Below are 20355 nucleotides of genomic sequence, written 5' to 3'. Positions count from 1 at the left end.
CCCTGGTTCAGTAACATCAGCTGCTGCTATTATTATTACTGACTACTGAGAAGGCCATGGGTAGGGGCTCTGCCCTTGACCCTGGGCAGCCTGATTCCAGAAGAGCAGGGATGTCTGGGAACGAACTCACTGCATCTCGCCCTTGCAGAAAAACAGTAGTTTCTACAATCCACACTGGTAGAGTAATCTCTGAATATGAAGAACGGCTCTCTATGTACACAGAGACAGCAAGGCTTGTATTGATTCAGACCACAGAGCAAGCCACTCTAAATTACAGTCAGATCAGAAAAGAAGGCCATTTTATTACCTCCAGTCGCTGAGGTGGCTTATCCATGTGTTTCTGCACACACGTTCTGTGGGGCTGACTTAATGAACGTACAAAACCCCTTTGTAATTAGCAGCACCCCATTTGTACGCCAACAATTCGTATGTGAAAGTCAACATTCAACGAGAACGACAGCGTCTAGTTTACAGAGCAAATTGTCCTTAAAAACAGTTCATGCGGCCAGCCGCTCCTGTAGGCTGCCTGCTTTGGTGAAGTACAGATTTATTTAGCAAATCCTTTCTTAGAAGAGTGCCAGAAGTCGGTAGGGCCCCAGCCCAGGAGCTAGACTCCAAGAGGGATCCTTAACGTATCCCAGGAGAAACCTTTGGGACGCCAGTGCAGAGTCAGTGAGGGAGCTCTTCCCAGGTTATGTCCACACAGACACCACCCCACTCTGGGGGCTGTTTGGACCCGCTACAACCAAATCTCTGGGGAGCCGTTAAAATGCAGACACTTTCTTATACCTTTCCAATTATTGAAGATTTCAAAATATCATTCGCACACATCACTGCTTCAAAATAATGGAGTCATCAAAACTGTTGTTAGATCCTGTTACATAATGTGCTAATAAAAGTGTAGAATGACTATATCGCAATTCTGATTAAAAAGATTTAGGAGCTGAATTTTATTTATTCTTTTTTAAAAAAATTTTTTTTTTTAACGTTTTTATTTATTTTTAGGACAGAGAGAGACAGAGCATGAACGGGGGAGGGGCAGAGAGAGAGGGAGACACAGAATCGGAAACAGGCTCCAGGCTCTGAGCCATCAGCCCAGAGCCTGACGCGGGGCTCGAACTCACGGACCGCGAGATCGTGACCTGGCTGAAGTCGGACGCTTAACCGACTGCGCCACCCAGGCGCCCCTTATTTATTCATTTTTAATGTTTATTATTTTGAGAAGAGAGACAGAGCATGAACAGGGGAGGAGCAGAGAGAGAGAGGGAGACACAGAATCTGGAGCAGGCTCCAGGCTCTGAGCTGTCAGCACAGAGCCTGATGTGGGGCTTGAACTCACGAGCTGTGAGATCACGACCTGAGCTGAAGTCGGCTGCTTAACCGACTGAGCCACTCAGGCACCCCTCAGTAGCTGAATTTTAATATAATCAGCCTCCTTTGTAAATGTGTCCACTTATTTCATGCATTTAAAAATATTATTCTGAGGCAGGGTCCACAGGCTTCACCAGACTGTCAAAAGGGTCCGGGGCACCCAGAAGTTTAAGAACAATAGCCAACTGGTAGCTGGAGACCCTGTGACTGGTGGCATCTTGTGACTTCTGGGTCTGATAAGAATCAAGCACAATTTCCAAATTCAGGTGCAAGGAAATCAGCTCCCTAATGACCACAGGGCTCACAACGGCTTCAATCAGCTACAACTTCTCTTTCTGGAGGGGAAAGCCATGTGCCTGTCCTGTGTATACAGGAATTCCTTTGGGAAGAGGTGCAAGTTGCCTTCTGGACCCTGAATCTTTCATGGTTCAGAACTGTCTAGAATTTCACACCAACTCATACTTCGACATAATCCAGCATTTCTGAGATCAATGCTCTGGTCCCATCAAGAACACAACAGTCAAGTAATTTGGCAATCAACGGAATCGTAAGTAAATACAGTTTTATTATTTTGTTCTGAATGGCCAGACTCAAAGAGCACAGCCCTGAATTAGAGGGTGCATAAACATGGCAAATCACTGCTCAAACTGGAGACACCCAACCTTCCTGACAATCCCTCCCTTCTCTCTGCCTTTCTGCTCCTCTCTCTCCCTCCCTCCCTCTCTTTCCCTCCCTCCCTCTCTCTTCCTCTCTTTCCCTCCATCCCTCCTCCTTCATATTTCTTGAAGGTGTACTATGTGCCAGGCAGTATTCTTGGCATTGCGATTACATCAGTGAACAAAATAAATATCTCAACTTACTCTCTGTAAGAATATATTCAGAGATAAATAATTTTAAAAAAGGAAATGAGTACAAATATAGAGTGTGGCTAGGTGGAGGGAGAAGGCAATGGTTGCTAATGGTTATCAAGTTTCTTGTTGGGGTGATAAACACTGGTGTTCTAAAACTGTAGTGATGGTTAGTATACCTTAGTGAGTTATTAAAACCCACTGAATTGCACACTTTCAAGAGGCAAACTTATCTCAGTGAAACTTTTGTTAAAAAACAAAAAATACAGGAGGATAAGGGTCTTCAGGGTATCATAATTTTGTGTGAGACTTGAAGGTAATGAGGGAGTCAGCCATAGGGCTATCTGGTGGGGGAGTGGTCGAGGAAGAGGGAATAGTAAGTGCAAAGGTCCTGAGGCATGCCTGCTTCACGGGAAAACAAGGGGCCAGGATGGCTGGGGTGGGCCTTGGGGGAGAGTGGATGAATAGAAGGGATATGTGGGGTGGCTCGGAAGCAATTGTAAGGGCTTACTTTAACTTTTCCTATGGGTCTGATGGAAAGTCAGTGGAAGATTCTGAACAGAGGAAAGATGTGATCTGACATATGCTTTGTATAAACATTTTTTAAATTTCTTTTTTTAATGTTTATTTATCTTTGAGAGAGAGAGAGAGAGTGTATGTGTGTGGCGGGGGGGCAGAGAGAGAGAGAGAGAGGGAGACAGAGGATCTGAAGAGGGCTCTGCGCTGACAGCAGACAGCCTGATGCAAGGCTCAAACTAGTGAACCGCGGGATCATGACCTAAGCCGAAGTCAGCCGCTTATCCGACTGAGTCACCCAGGCGTCCCCCGGATGTATGCTTTAAATGGATCTCACTGGAAATCGACCAGCCACCCTTTATAGACCATTTACTGTGTGCCAGCCACCATGGCAAACCCTCTCTATGGGCATTAGCTCATTGAATCATCACAACTATACTATACTTAAGTTAGGTACTATTTTTTTCTTTATTTTACTTTTTATTAAAAATTTTTCTAAGTTTATTTATTTTTGAGAGGGAGAGTACCAGCAGGGGAGGGGCAGAGAGAGAGGGAGAGGTGGAGTGGGGGGGGGGGTAGAGAGAGACAGAGAGAGAATCCTAAGCAGGCTCCGGGCTGTCAGTGCAGAACCTGATGTGGGGCTCAAACTCACAAACTGAAATCACAACCTGAGCCGAAATCAAGAGTCAGACACTTAACCGACTAAGACACCCAGGCACCCCTATTTTCTTTATTTTATAGAAAAGGAAACTGAGGCTCAGAAAACTTACGACAGTGACAAAGCCAGGAAATTTACCAGGCCTGTCTGACTCGAGCCCTTGCCTTCCCCACAGCTATCATGGCACTGTTTTGTGCACACAGCATGTGCTCAATAAAAGGTGTCACCTGGTTGGTTACAAAGCACTGTCCTGAGGGCAGTGGCACCTTGGGCACGGAGAAAGCCAGAGAACGGCATCCACTTACTCAGTTCTGCGATGCTGCCCACACGGGTGGCCAGCAAGGACTGCTCGATGGTCCTCAACTCCGACTGGCTGAACATGGGCATCTCCCCCGGCTTGTTCGTCCGCTGAGGGTCTCTGTGAAGGTTCAGGCTGTCTGGCAGGCACAGCACCCCTGCAGTGCGTGGGGAGAGAGAACGAAAGAAAACAGGCCGTTATTTTTCAGTTAAGCAGAGGAGGGGCGCGCGAAAGCCTTGCACAAGCTCAAACCACACCAGAGTTGGTACCGCAAAGCCAACACGGGGACCAGGGCTCTGAACTCCTTTTAGAAGTGATGACTAGTTATTTTAAAAGATTTCCTGAGAATCCTGACCTGCTGATTTTAACAAACGTGTGGGTATTCATGTGCATGCACACATCGCTAGGGGACACAAAACAGAACACCCTTTCCCCCTCCAGCCTGGCTTCTATCCACTCAGAGATGCCTTTTGAGAAGCCAGCAGTCACTGTCCCATTCTCCCTCCCAGAGGTGGCTGCCATCCCTGAACATCCCTGAGCAGCCTGCTGGCAGTCGCTATTTGCCCAGAAAACTTAACTCTGGGTGGTTGGACTGTTATTTGCTAGACAAAACTCTGGCTTTCTCTGTGGAGATACATGTCAGGAGGTAGGAGAGTCCCCATGGACATTTATAAGTTTATGGTGAAAACCTATGGGAAATCCCTGGAATCGAATAATTTCTTCCCTTCTTTTCCATTCCATGAGCATTTAGCAAGAGCTTGAGAACTTAATTCGGTTTCTTATTTAGAAATATTCACTTCTCCCTTCACCACCCAAAAGTTCCTATGCAAAGCATGCTTTCTTGCTCCTTGACTTTGGGCTTGACGAACTGACTTTGGCAGAAAGTATATGAATGGACATGATGGAACTCAAGGCCTGAAAGTGCTTGTATGGCCAAACTTGCTCTCTTGTACCTCCGCCATCATCGTGAGTGGAACATTCCCTTGCTAGTCTGCTAATTGAAGGGGGGTGAGAAGACACATGGAACAGATCTAGTACCTCCCTGTAGCTTCGAGCTCCTCCACAAAAACAAACGTGTATTTGGTATGCCTTGGAGGCAGTGTGGGTTTTTTTTACTCAGCATTGTTTTGGTGATAACTAACAGATACAACTACCAAGTGCAGATCATTGAGGACACAATGGGCAAGGCAGGCAGGTATTGTGCTGTGCTAGGGATTGAGGATTCGGTGATGGATAGAATACACACACTCTCTGTTCTCGGTGGGCTCATAGTCTAAGCGAAGGAGAAGACCGTTAACACACATAACCATGAAGCCGTATAGTACATGCTCTACTGTAGGAGAACAGGAGGAATGAAGGGGTGTCTTAGCAGGGATCTGAACAATGAGGAGTTGTCAATAAATAGGAAGCATTTATTGAGTGCCTACTCTACTCCCAACCCCGTTAGAGGGTTGCATTTTGGAGCTACAAAAGCAGCAGAAGACATATTCTAATAGTGCATAAACTAACCAAGGAGACAAGACTGCCAATGGGAAAATAACATGGGAACGATACAAGTGATAATATACAGGTGCTGAGGGACTTAAGCCAACTGGTAGGGGGAGTGGAGACAGACAGACTGCAGAGGTCAGCAGTTCAAGCCCACTGCTCACCCTGCTTGAACTACAAAGGCTCAGCAAACAAGACTCCTGCTTTGCAGATGGGCAGGTATGAGGTGGTACCAGTCACACACCAGTTCTGACCCGTGTTGCCCAATTAGTGACTCTAGACACACTGAGCCAGTCACTTGTTCCTGGGTGTTTCCCATTCACACCTAACAGGATGACACAGCGGAGAAGGCCATGCCAGTAGGTGATTTTTGGATGAATCCCGAAGAAGTGGATGAACAATGAAAATAAACGGTCACTGGTAATATTCTTACAATCAGGAAACTGATCAAATAAGTGTCTTTCTAAAATTTTTCTCTGTTATTTTTCAGACATTTGATTGTGACTCAGGATAAAAAAACCTTTTATATCACAGCCCACACACACACACGCACACCCCATACATACTTTGCATGTTTTCCATGAAAAAAAAAAACCTCATGATCCTTACTACGTAGAACGCACTGTCATTTTTTCCCTTTTCACTTCTCTTCTATCTTATTAATAAAAATGCTGGTCTGCAGCCCCCAAAATGATCTCATGACCCGCTAATGGGCCATGATGAGCAGTTTGGAAAACACTGTGGACTGTCATAGGACACAACTCGGCATTAAGTGGACAATACAGATTCACTGGGCACTCCTTAGTCCTGTGCGGAGCTCCATGTGGGATGGAGACGTGATGGAGAGCTGATCCCTGCAGTTCAGAAACTCTCAGCCTTGCAGGGAAGATAAGACCTTCACGGAGATGCCCAGCATCCAAGGTGGGCCTCCTGCCTGTCTCCCTTCCCTCAATAGATGAGTCATCTTCCTGTTCACCCCAGGCTGGGATGCCCTGAGTCATCCTCGCTTCTTCCTGCTTGCTCACCTGCTGAGACATTTGGTCAGAGGCCAAGTTGAGTAGCCGTTGCCATGGCAATGAATGTTGGTCCAATCCCTCATCGGATGTCGCCAGTGTCCCTGACTCTTATTGAGAACACTACTACCTGTGGAGAGCTCACTGCAGATGATCATGACCTAGTGTGGTAAGTAGCTCAAGGTTCCAGGGGATGAGGTGGTGGTCAGAGGGCTTCACAACAAAGGTGACCCGTCTCCACAAGTGAGCCCTGAATGTCAGGGAGGACAAAAGTTTTCTAATTTCTAGTACAAGTGATACTTACATGCACTCAGAGGATTGCTTTCTTGGAATCTGCATTATAGGCAGCAAGTTCTCATTTCAAACATCCATGTGAAACATTGCTTCACACACTGCTTGAGGTATAAGCAATTGGGGTGGTCTGGAACCCAGAGAGCTTCAGTCCTGGCTCTGCCACTACCTATCAGTGTTTAACTTTGGCCAGGTCACAGAGCCTCTCTGGACCTCAGTTTCCTCTTCTGTGACGTAGAGGTCATAATGATGGCCTTGTCTCCCTCAAGGGGCTGCTGTGGGCAAGCAATAAAATGGGATAATGTGTATTAAAGCATTTTGCATGTGCTGAGCAAAGAATAGGGGGTCAACATATGTTAACTGTGATGAAAATCACAGTTAATGTGTATAAACCCAGCTTTGGACTACTTTAGGCTTTAAAATAAGAATAAATAATTTCCCTTGGAAGTTTTCCTCCTTTTTTTTTTAGAGGGTTATCAAATTTACATGTGAAAATAGAATTATTCAAAGAAGCTTTGAAACCTAGATTACTAAGATTTAATAAATCTATAATGATCTATTATGCAAAGATCATACACCAGGGTTTTCTTTCTTTCGGAGGACTCTGGGATATATACATAAACTGGAATTATTTGTTTTTTGTATAAAAATGAACTGGGTCAATAGGAAGGTCCTAGCATGTTATTTTAGTGTTATTTTAGTACAGGCCAGAGCTTTGGACTACTCATCAATTTCCATTATTGGAGCCAAGGATAGCCACAGCCTGGTGCTTGAGACTCAAGTTCAAAGACAGGGGAACCAACATTCAAACATGACTTCTCTGGATCTGGAGGGAATAACCTCCTTGGGGAGCAGGTGATCATCAGCTATGGTCAACAATGAGTGTGAAGGGGTCATGGTCTCCCTGAAATTCTCTTACCTTGGGGTGGGTTGTACATTTGTCTAAGGGGAGAAGTTCGTTCACTTTCTCAAAGGGGTCTGTGGGTCCTAAAAGATGATGGCCTTTGAATGTCCATCCTCCCAGCTACAACCAGGTCTCTCTCCTTTGGGAATGGCTGTAGGTGGGGTGCCGTGGTCTGGCACAACCATGAGCTCCAATCCCACAGCAGCCTCTGTGCAACCTGGACAAAGAACTTCCCAGGTCCCCAGATTCCATGTCTGCAAAGAGGGGTTAAAATATCTGCTTCATTGGTTTATTGCAGTGATTACACAAGATAATACGTATCCTTAAAGCCTCTGGCCTATAGTGAGCTCCTGCTAAATACCCTGTTCCCACAAATGTGCAGTTTTGTTTATTTAATGTCTGGATTCAAACAGTCTTGAGGATCATCTTTCCAAAATCTTGTGGGACTGGAGACAGACAACCTTTTGGTTAGGTTGCTCCGAACATAAAATATGAGAACTCCTCCTCTGGGCCAACCACATGGGCATTCTGTCTCCGTTGGGGACAATCAGGGCTGCATTTCTGCCTCCCTACGTGCCTACCTTCCTATATGCTTAGGAAAGCCCCTCAGCAAATATAAAGTCCCCTCCCCCCATCCCTTCTCTCCTCTCAGCTTTTCTCCAAGTTCCATTCTATTATTGGATCTGGATTCCATTTACCCACCAAGAGAAAACCAAATAAGACAGCCACCAGCCCTCAGCCATTCTCCCCTCAATGACGATGGTGACGACAGTGATGGAGGAGTTCAAGGAGATTATGCACGTCTTGGCACTCAGTACGCAGGCTTGGGTTCTGCTTTGTCTGTCTGGCTGCAAGAGGAGAGAACAAACTCTCCAAGCCTCGCCTGCCAAGCTAGACCTTGTTTGCTGCTCAGTCATACCCAGAATTTAAAGTGGAGGGTCCTGGCACCAGGACCAGCTTTAAGAAACAGGAAGGAAGCAGCTGGCGTTCAGCAGACCAACCCTTGAACGGGTACCAGCGAGACCTGCCAGGTTCAGATTTCTGTAGTGCCCAACCCCAGCTGTGTGGCACAGGGCTTGCGTCTTGGCTCTTCTGAGCTTCTGTTTCTTCCTCTGTAAGCAGTCTGATGCTATCTACTGCCTAGCATGGCTGGGAGGCCATAATGGGATAATATATATGGACAACCTGGCACAGAAAAGGGGGTCGATGAATGTTTGCTAATAATCCAAGTGAAGTTCTTCGAAGCTAAAGATTTAGGAATTCAATAACATGATGCCAGAAGGCTTTCTTTTACCGTTAAACTTATTAAGGAGCAAGATAGGAAGTTATCAGATTTTTAAAAATATTTGCACAACTTGCTTGAAAACCCCTTTTTCCTTTAAGATACTTGGCAGTGGGAAACAAATTCAGGGCTGGCTTGGCAAACCCATTCATGTGTGACAGGCATGCCATACTCCAATTAGAATAAACCCAGACCATGGTTCATTTTTCCTTCATAATGAATTACATTCAAAGGGAAAATTCTCAGGACTTCTGAAGTCAAACCATCAAAAGAAATACGAGGTAGAAAACACAAAGATGGAGAATTTTCAGAAACGGGTTCAATAACATGCCCATAAATGGAGCCTGAAGTACTTAAATGGAATAAACATGCTGACCTTGAAAGAACATGAAGATACTTAGGGATAAACCACAAACATTGAGCCCCACAAGGACAACAGGACACATTTCTGCCTCAAAGGTTCCTGGTTGGCAGGAGAGACAGACCCAGCACCAACGGAAGCACTATGAGGGATGGATTAGGGCAGAGGCATGTATGAGGTCTCACTAGGGAGCACAGTGAGGTGAGCACACATTGGACCAGGAGTTTCAGGGAAGTTTCCCAGGATAGCTTAACATGGGGGCTGGGACTTGGGGAAGCAGACACCCTATAGCTGTGGAGTGAGACTGTGGAATCTGGAGCCCAAATGAATACTTAGGTTGAATTGAAGCTCTGCCACTTTACAGCAATGTCACCCAAGCCTCCCTGTACCTCAGTTTCCTTGTGAATAACACAGGCATGGTCATAGTGCAATCCTCATAGGGCCACTGGGTGATCAAATAAGTAAACACATGTGAATCTTGGCCATATAAATAGCTCAGTAAATAGCTCACTATAATAGCTCACGATGATGATGATGATGATGATGATGATGATGATGATGATGATGATAAGGGCATTCCAAGGAATAACAAAGGCCCAGAGGCATGTGTTCTGCATGTAACTGGCTGGAGAAGAGGGAACAAGATGGAAACAGAGTGTGCAGGAGGAGGGACTGGGAGACAGGGACGGAGGGCCCTGGGTTACAAAGGGTCTAGATTTAAAAACTAAACCTTTACCTTCCAGCTACCGTGTTTCTCTCTCTTCCCTTTCACAGACAAAATCCTAGAAAGAGTGGTCTGCACCAACTATCTCCATTTCTTCCTGGTCCTCAGGATCAGACCTAGACCTAGTTATTGCCATTTCTGCTAAGTGCCCAGCAAGTTCACATTCATCCTTCAAGGCCCAATTCAAATGTCACTTTTGAGATCCTAAGACTCAAAAAAGCTACAGGCCCTGTTCTTAGGGAGTTCCCAGTCCAGAGAGGGAGATCCTGAGAAATGATGAAACCACAGCTTATTGTAGCTGGTGTACCTACTGCATGCTGAGGCAGAGAGAGGCAGGGACAAGGTAGGGTCACAAAGGAGGAAGTGGCCCAAGGTGACACCATAGCCTGCCCTCCCCATATGAGCCAGGTGCAGCCAGCTTTCCCTAGCAGTCAGCTCAGGAACAAGGGAGCTAATTAGAATCTGAGTTTGGGTGTGTCAGCCTTGAGAGCAGGGCACAGGGGCAGCCATGCTGTTATTAAGGCACTGTGTGTGGTACGAGGCACACCAAGACAGTGAGGCGACACTAAGAGCATAAATAAGAAAATCAACTTGTTACAGGACTGTGAAGAAACAAAAGCAAAATATTCTGCTCATTCATTAATTCATCCATTCATTCAGCGAGTACTGGTTCAGCACCCACTAGATGCTGGGGTGCACTTCTGGGTACTAGGAATCCCATACCAAAATACTGGAAGCCCTTGCTGTCTTGGTACGTGTGTTCCAAATATGTAAGTAGAATATGTAGCTGGTTGGCTGGTAAGTGCCATGGAGAAAAGAAGAGCGGGAGGATGGGGAATGCTGGGTCCAGGAGCAGGTCTGTCCTACTAAGAAGGAGGCATTTGAAGACAGACATGAAGGAAGTGAGCATGGGAGCCAGGCTGATATCTTGGGGGAAGAGCAAGCCAGCAGAGGGGATCATAGGGGTAAAGACCTCAAGAGGGGTGAGCTTTTCTTGCTGGAGGAAGGAACAGACGGTGAGGAAGTAGTAGGCAATCGAGCCAGAGAAGTGCTGAGGGCAGTTTGGGTTGAGCCTTGTGGGCGACTCTAGACTTTGGTTTTTACTCTGAGGAGGATGGGAGCCACTGGAGGATTCTGAGTAGAGAAGCGGTGTGCCCTGACCTTTCTGGAGGGCTGGTGGGTGGAGAACAGGTTGTAGGGAAAGGCCAGGGCAGAACCACAGTAGTAACAGTGAAGATGGTGCAAAAGGGATTCTCCACACAATGTGAAGGTAAAGCCAGTGGAGTTGCTAATCGGGTGCAGGGTGTCAGAAAAAGAGAGCAGCTGAGAACAGCTCCAGGGTTTTTCGTCTATACAATTGAATGGATGGATTTGCCATTTACCAAAATGGGAACATCGTGGGAGGGGCAGGCTTATGGAGAAGACCAAGAGTTCAGTTTTGTTCAATTTGAGATATCTGCTAGACACCCCAGAGGAGATGCTGGGCAGGCTTTCTTGCTGTCTCTCCTCACCTCCCATGAAGCAAAGCCTCATCATGTAAGCCCCATGGTGACTTATAGCTTTCCCCCCATGTTTCTTCTTCCCTGTCCCTAGGGAGCATTATTAAATACCCTTACAAGATTGTTGGATGCCCCCTTCGTCCTCCCTCCTCTCCCAGCATTCTCCCTTTATCGCATTATCCTTGCAACTTCTCCTATAGAGTCCTGAGCTACATGCATCTCATAGGGGCTTAGAAGGAGAAGGAGACTCATCTTCCCAGTATCCTTGTCTCTGTAGGGATGAGCGCCTGGGTCCCTTCAGGGCTTGTGAGCAAGCCCAGGAGTCCCTGACTCCTCCTAAAGGGTATTTTAGACCTCCAGCTAGGTCTTGGGTAGCTGTGGAAATGACAGAAGTCAGATTTTAGAGATCATCTGGTTCCCAGGACATGGACTGTGGCTTTCTGGAAGTTCTCTGAAAAACATCTCCCTTGCTCACTATACAGCAGTGATACTAATGGGTATTGAGTCACATGGTAGTGATAAACCTCAGCTCTGGGTGTGACTGACAGGGAAGTTGTGTGTTAGAGTGTTTTGAGTTAAAAACTGGTCTCTGATGTTTCAATAAACACGCGGCAACAGACCAGAGTAAAATAATGAGGAGACAGCTTTATGGACAATGGAGACTCTCTTGTCTTACATCAAGGTGCATCTTGCTCTTGAGTACTTATAATGCAAACTCATCCACCAATCTATCTGCTCAACCATCCACTTATCCATCCATTCAAACTTCTGTTTATGTAATGGATCATCATTTAATCAATCAAAGGGTAATTAATTAAGCTTCTTTTTTGAGTATCTACTATGTGCTACACATTGTGCTAAGCAATGGAGATTCAACAGGAAACAAAACAAAGTAGCAGCTCTTGTGGAGCTTAATTTCTATTCATCTATCTATGCACCCATCCATCTATCCCTCCTTCCGCCTTCCCTCCCTCCCTTCCTTCCTTCCTTCCTTCCTTCCTTCCTTCCTTCCCATATAATCTGCCAGATTGGATTACAATGAAAAGTAAGACACAGACCCTGTCCTGAGACGTTATGAGAAACTCATAATCTAATGGGATAAGTACACATGCTCATGAGTGTCACAGGTGCTATAAGAGAAGTCCATACATGCTACACAGATGACACAAATAGTATCGGGATATTCCCCACCTGGGTGGTGTGTCAGGAAAGGTTTCATAGATGAGCTGATGTTCACTAGGTGAACTGGATAAGGGGGTGAAGGAGAGAAGGGCAAACCAGACAAAGCAGCAAAAGCCAAGGCATAGAGGCAAGAAAACTCCTGGTGCACTGTAGGGACTGTAATCAGCTGGGGCGCTGGACTGAAAATCACAGTGAGGTGGTGACAAGGGAGGTAGGTGGAGACTGGATCATGGATGGGCTTGAGTGCCTTGCTGAGGGGCTTGTACATCATGAGAAGGGGGACAGTTGAGTCCTCTGGGAGGTAACTCTGATGCCTCATTTGTTGCCTCCAGGAGGTCAGGACTCATTGCTGGTGTTCTGGACAGAATAACCATCAAACACCCAGATTCGTCTATAGTCAGTGGGAGATAGGACAGAGGCAGAGAATGGCATCCTGCTCAGGCTGCCACCAGACCCAGATCAACACGTTGCCCCATAACATTCTTTGCCTCTCAGATCTCCTGGAGTGCTGCCTGGGGGTCTTTTCTGGCTCAGTGGGTGTCTCAAATTTGACCTCTGGCTTTCCTGGACCCTTGATACCCCCACTTGATCCTTCTCCGTTTCTGTCCGAGCCTCAAGATCTTATCCAGCCCCTTGGTGTGGCTGAGCAGGGCACGTGGCTGGATTTCCTGACCCCTCAGCACTGTGTTGACAGCATCCCGCCTAGGCTGACTCTTTGCTTCCTTATCAACATATTGAGATAATGTAGGAAGTTGGAAGCTTGCCTCCATGCATCCTCTGTCCACTCTTCATCTTTCTCCCATCTTAGCCATTCATTAAAAAAAAAAAGTAAGCTATGTTAACTAACTTGAATTTAAATAAAAAAAATGTAAGCTACCTAATTTCAAAGCATTAATTAGAAAGCTATCCATGCCCATTTCAAAAACTTCAACGCTAAGAAGGGGATAAAATGGTAAACTGAAAGCAACCTCCTTTCCTCTCCACCAGTAACCACTGTTCTCTGTCGTGTAAGGTTTCAGAATTTTCTGTCCATTCTCATTTATTGACTTATTCATTCACAAATAGCTACTGAGCCCAGACAATGTACAATTTGCAGACAAGACAAACAACACACAAGCCCTACCCTTATGGAGCTCAAAGTCTGGCTCGGGCAACAAAGTCTGGCTCGGGTAATCACAAATAAATGTACAAGTGCAACTGTGTGAAGTGCCATGAAGAAAAAGTACATGTGTGTGCACCATACCCTAACCAATGTGACAGCTGAAAAATTGTGTCTAATTTGATCTCAAGTAATTACGAGCAAGACAACTTTTTCACAGCTACTAGCATCTGTTTTCCTTTGTTTGGGAAGTGCTTTTGCATACTTTTGCCTAGTGTTCTATAGAAGTATCAGATCCTTACTGATTTGTATAATTCTTTCTATAATAAGGAAACCTGCCCTTTGTCTGACATGCGCCATGCACACATTTTCTTAGTTTGTCACCTGCCTTTGAGTATTTTTCAAGTAGGACTGTTTTTGTTCAACACAGGCAAATGTATTAGTCTGACTCTCTTTGAGTTCTGGGTTTGGAGTGGTATATTTTAAATTTAGGTGGCCCCTATTCATTTCTATTTCTTTCTTCTTTCTCACCACCTCCCCTTCTAATAGACTTTATTTTCCAGAGCAGCTTTAATTCACAGCCAGATTGAGCATAAAATACAGAGACTTCCCACATGTCCCCTATGTCCACTCATGCATAATCTCCCCCGTTATCAAGATCTCCATCAGAATGGCACATTTGCTACAATTGAAGAAGCTACACTGACACATCACTATTATTCAAAGCCCACAGTTTACATTAGGCTTCACTCTTGCTGTTGCACATTCTATGCATTTGGAAACATGCATAATGAATGACATGCATCTACCACTATGATGTCATACAAAGTAGTTTCACTGCTATTCAATTGTTCCTCCTCCTTCATAAAATTAGTGCTGTACCTATTCATCCCTCTCTCCTCTTAATCCCTGCCCATCACTGATCTTTCAACTGACTCCACAGTTTTGCCTTTTCCAGAATAATATAGTATTTAGCTTCTTCAGATTGTCTTCTTTCACTTAGTCCCTCATGTATTTTCATGGCTTGATACTCATTTCTTTTTACCGCTGAGTAATATTCCACTGTCTAGATGTACTACAGTTTATCCATTTATCTAGTGAAAAAAATCTTGGTTGCTTCCAGGTCTTGGCAATTATGAATAAAGCTGCTATAAATATCCATGTACAGGTTTTATGTGAACATACATTTTCTATTCCTTTGGGCAGATACTAAGGAGCTCAATGCTATATTAACCTTATATCTTGGAACCTTGCCATTACTGCTTAATACTTCCAGGAGTTTTTGGTCGGTTCTTTTGGATTTTCTACATAGATAACCACGTTATCTGTGAATGAAGACAGTTTTATTTCTTCCTTCCCAATCTGCATACCTTTTTATTTCCTTCTCTTGTCTCACGGTATTAGCTAGGACTTCCAATACAGTGCTGAAAATCAATGGTGAGAGGGCACATCCTCACCTTCTTCCTGATCTTAGTAGGACAGATTCAAGCCTTTCACCATGAAGTATGATATAGCTGTAGAGATTCTGTAGATATTTTGTCGATAGAGAGTTTTATCAAGTTGAGAAAATTCTGCGCTTCCCTAGTTTACTGAGTTTTTGTTATGAATGAGAGCTGGATTTTGTCAAATGATATTCTGTATCCATTGATGTCGTTATGTGATTTTTCTTCTTTAGCCTGTTGATGTGATGGATTACATTAATTGACTTTTGAATGTTGAATCAGCCTTGCATACTTGGGATACATCCTACTTGGTGTATAATTATTTTTTATACATTATTGAGTTTGATTTGCTACTATTTTGTTGAGGATCTTTGCATCTGTATTCATGAGAGATATTTGTCTGTAGTTTTCTTGTAATATCTTTGTCTGGTTTGGGTATTAGGGTAAGGCTGGACTCACAGAATGAGTTAGGAAGTATTCCCTCTGCTTCTATTTTCTGAGAAAGCTTGTAGAGAATTGGTATAATTTCTTCTTTGAATGTTTGGGACAATTCATCAGTGAATCTATCTGGGTCTGGTGCTTTCTGTTTTGGAAGGCTATTCTGACTCAATTTCTTTAATAGATATAGGCCTATTCAGATTGTCTATTTCTTCTTGTGTGAATTTGGTAGACTGAATCTTTCAAGGTATTGATCCATTTCACTGAGGTTATCAAATTTGTGGGCATAGAGTTATTCATAGTATTCCTTTATTCTTCTTTTAATGTCCATGGGATCTGTCGTGATGTCCCCTCTTTCATTTCTAATATTAGTAATTTCTTCTTTTCTTAGTTAGCCATTAGCTTGACCAGAGGCTTATCAATTCTATCTTTTTCAAAGAAACAGCTTTTGGTTTCATTGATTTTCTCTATTGATTTCCTGGTTTTAATTTCATTTACGTCAGCTCTAATTCTTATTATGTCTTTATTTTTGCTTACTTTGGATTAATTTGCTCTTCTTTTTCTAGTTTCCTAATGCAAAAGCTTAGATTATTGATCTTACATCTTTCTTCTTTTCTAACATATGCATTCACTGCAATAAATTTCCCTCTAAGCACTGCTTTCTCTGCATCCCACGCATTTTGATAAGTTGTGTTTTCATTTTCATGTAGTTAAAAGTAGTTTTAAAATTTCTTTTGAGATTTCTTCTTTAACCCATGTGTTATTTAGAAGTGTGTTATTTAACCCCCAAGTATTTGGAACTTTACAGCTTTCTGTTTCTAGTTTAATTCCACTGTAGTCTGAGAACAGCCATTATATGATTTTTATTCTTTTACATTTGTTAAGGTGTGTTTCATGGCCCAGCGTGTGGTCTTACCTGGTGAGTGTTCCATGTGAGCTTGAGAAGAATGTGCATTCTGTTGTTGGATGAAGTAGTTCATAGATGTCCATTTTTGTCCAGTTGATTGATAGAGTTTTATCATTTATATTCATAACGAAGGCCCCCAAGGCCTGTAAGATCCTGAATCACCCAAGAAAGACTAAATCATGTTCAACCAAGCTTTAGTGTCAAGTATATCTAATTGTGTTCTAAGTCTTCCAAGTTGAGTTCAACTGTGTCCTTACTGCTGGATCTGTTCATTGCTGATAGAGGGGTGTGAAAGTCTCCAACTGTAATAGTGGGTTCATCCATTTCTCCTTGCAGTTCTATCAGTTTTTGCCTTTTTAAAAAAGTTTATTTGAGAGAGAGAGAGAGAGAGAGAGAGAGAGAGAGAGAATGAGGGGGGGGGGAGGGGAAGAGAGAGAGGGAGAGAGAATCCTAACTAGGCTCTGCATTGTCAGCACAGAGCCTGATGTAGGGCTCAGTCCCATGAACCATGATATCATGACCTGAGCCGAAATCAAGAGTCAGACCTTTAGCTGACTGAGCCACCCAGGCACCCCTTGCCTTTTGTTTTTGAAAGGTATGTTGAGGCTATTTTAACTGTTTCTTTCCCATTTTAATTATAACTCTAAATCTCAAGTATCTGAATATGATTCAGCTAGTGAAGGTGGTCACGCTAGAAAGCAAAGGAAGGAGATGATGAATAGTAGAGGTGGTATGGAGGTGTATCTATTTACAAAAACTTCTGGATTCATTATTTGCATATGCATCATGTACCCTGAAAAAAAATTTAGCTTTACCACCTCTTGCCAATTCCCCACTTCTACTGTGTTTCACTCAGACTTGCTTGATAAACATTTACGCATTGAATTAATAAGTGAGTCCTGGGTAGAGTTCTTGATGGAAAAGAACGGTAAGTTGTAAAGAAAGGTGTTAATGATACATTAGCACCCCACTGAGGATTTCTCTCTGTTACAGAAATAAAAGGGGGCCGCAAAATGAATTTCATACCAGTTGCCAGAGCATTTTATGCCAAGGACAAATATCCACAGATTTGTTATCCCCAGGATGTCTAGAAACCACTTCCAGGTAATTGTGAGGGTAACTTCCACGGTGGAAGCCCATGTGCTTGGCAGGTTTTCAACTAGAAATCTCTTTCCAAGGGAGCTTCTGCAAAGTAAGAGCATGAAGATCATTTATATTCATAACGAAGGCCCCCAAGGCCTGTAAGATCCTGAATCACCCAAGAAAGATTAAATCATGTTCAACCAAGCTCTAGTGTTAAGTATATCTAATTGTATTCTAAGTCTTCCAAGACTGATTATCTTTAATTAAACAGCCTGGTGACTATAGACTTATCACTTATTTGATATGATATAGTGAGGAACTATTCACTAGGATGTTTAATCAGTTGAAATACCCTATGGCTGACCACACAGAATGACAGAGGGGTGTGTGTGTGTGTGTGTGTGTGCGTGTGCGTGTGCGTGTGTGTGTGTGTGTGTGTTTACAGGCACAGAGGAGATTAGGCCAACATTCCGAGATCTGGCTAAATGCTGCTGTTAACATAGAGTAGATGTTAATGGCACATAAAAGCATAAATCTGCCATTCGCAGCCTTCTACGTACACATTGATATAAATAACTAATAGGGCTTTCACAATCCATCCAAAATACAAAGATTACTAAATTGGCTTTTAAAAACATTAGAATCCCATTAGGTTAAATTCAGCAGCTGATTGCTGAGCAAAATAAACCACAAGAGGACTCTAAATTCTCCTTTGTTGCTGCTATTAAAAGGTATTGCACTTTGGAAGAGGCCATGGACCCCTGGGGAAGTGAGCACATGGTTCTTGTTGGCGAAGCAGGGCCGCATCCAGCTATACATCTGGATAAGGATGCTTCCAGAGAGAGTTCTCCCCCAGCGCCTGGTCTGGGAGTTCTATCAAGGAATATATGAAGTAGCCCAGATGTCACTCAAGGTTTCTCACCCTTTTAATTATTATTATTATTATTATTATTATCATTATTATTATTTGTTATTATTCCCTTCCCCTCAATAAGCCTTCTTGGACCTTTTCTTCCCTCCCTGTCCCCCACCTCCACTTTTATTTTTGGTATTCTGATGCTCTGACGTCTGGGGCCTAAGGGACCATAGAGGGTCTGCCCCTCCCTTGGATAGCCAGTTCCTGACAGCAAACTACTTGCCAGTGAGAGTAATTTTCAAATGTGAACCAACCAGTCCAGAGCTCACACTCCTTCATTAGGCTCTCAAGCTCCAGGTCACTGTCCCCCTGCCCTAATCATCCCAGGGCCAGGTATCAGACAGCCAGGCACAGCCCCTATGCCCCAGAGCCCACTGAAATTCTTTAAACCAGTCAATCCTAAATCTGCTTCCCCTGCCTCACCAGCTCCTTCTAGTGGGAACCACAAGAAAGACTCATTTCAAAAAATTAAAAATAGATCTACCCTATGACCCAGCAATAGCACTGCTAGGAATTAACCCAAGGGATACAGGAGTGCATACAGGTACTTGTACCCCAATGTTTATAGCAGCACTTTCGACAATAGCCAAATTATGGAAAGAGCCTAAATGTCCATCAACTGATGAATGGATGAATAAATTGTGGCTTATATACACAATAGAATACTACCTGGCAACGAGAAAGAATGAAATACGGCCTTTTGTAGCAATGTGGATGGAACTGCAGAGTGTTATGCTAAGTGAAATAAGTCACACAGAGAAAGACAGTTACCATATGTTTTCACTCTTTTTTTTTTTTTTTTTTTTTTTTTCAACGTTTATTTATTTTTGGGACAGAGAGAGACAGAGCATGAACGGGGGAGGGGCAGAGAGAGAGGGAGACACAGAATCGGAAACAGGCTCCAGGCTCTGAGCCATCAGCCCAGAGCCTGACGCGGGGCTCGAACTCCCGGACCGCGAGATCGTGACCTGGCTGAAGTCGGACGCTTAACCAACTGCGCCACCCAGGCGCCCCATGTTTTCACTCTTATGTGGATCCTGAGAAACTTAACAGAAGACCATGGGGGAGGGGAAGAAAAAAAAAAGGGAGGGAGGGAGCCAGACCATAAGAGACTCTTAAAAATTGAGAATAAACTGAGGGTTGATGGGGAGCGGGAGGGAGGAGTGGGTGGGTGATGGGCATTGAGGAGGGCATCTGTTGGGATGAGCACTGGGTGTTGTATGGAAACCAATTTGACAATAAACTTCATATTAAAAAAAAAAGAAAGACTCATTTCCCTACATTTCCCCCTTCCCCTCTGCCTCTTGACCTGTCCTGGTGTACCCCATCCTGCCTACCCACTCACAGGGTGTGATGTGCCACACACGTGCTCTTGGGGACCAAGAGTAACAAACTGTCTTCTCAAACTATCTGCCTGATCTGTTGGCCTTACTGCACCTCAGATTTCATATTAATATACTACATTTTTAAACACCCCACCCCACGGAATTTTAATACCATAGATACACTGGTCCTTTGGAGTGTCACAAACCACTGTAACGCTTAAGGGTTAATTTGTTTCCCACGAACCAATTTTTACCCCCTTGGCACTATATTGCCCTCGCTGAAAACCTGGCAGTTAAGTAAACCCTTGCTACATGCGAGAACAACTTGGGGAGTTTTAGAAAGTGCCTACACCTGGTCCTCACCCCAGACCAATTAAACCAGAACCTCTGGGGGTGGGGCCAAGACACTGGTATTTTTCAGCATTCTCCCGGGTGATTCTAATCTGCATCCAGGTTGAGAACCTCTCAGTTATAACCCAGCTCACAATTGTTACCCCAACCGCCACTGAGCCTGGCCCCCATACACCCCCATCTACCTTTACAGATGAGAAGAGCCACGGGAAAAAAACAACTGACTCAGGGCTCCACGCCACTCGCACACTTCTGGAAGCTCTATCCCATCTGATTGCAAGAATTTGGTGTTCAAGTGCAGACAACGTGCCAGACTATTGTTATAGCCACTTGTAGTAGGTTGAATGATGGGCCTGAAA

General features: G+C 44.2%; 1 protein-coding gene across 1 annotated transcript in view; it reads right to left on the bottom strand.

Annotated features, from left to right (window-relative positions):
- BTBD11 (BTB domain containing 11) overlaps window positions 1-20355 on the bottom strand; it is a 316953-nt gene that overhangs the window by 130205 nt on the left and 166393 nt on the right. The window contains exon 2 of the mRNA XM_043562436.1: window positions 3699-3848. Within this exon, the coding sequence (XP_043418371.1) occupies window positions 3699-3848 (150 nt within the window). The remainder of the gene's footprint in view (window positions 1-3698; window positions 3849-20355) is intronic.

This window comes from Prionailurus bengalensis, chromosome B4, assembly GCF_016509475.1.
Source record: "Prionailurus bengalensis isolate Pbe53 chromosome B4, Fcat_Pben_1.1_paternal_pri, whole genome shotgun sequence".
NCBI classification, from domain to species: Eukaryota; Metazoa; Chordata; class Mammalia; order Carnivora; family Felidae; genus Prionailurus; species Prionailurus bengalensis.
This window is presented reverse-complemented; position numbering and strand designations above follow the sequence as displayed.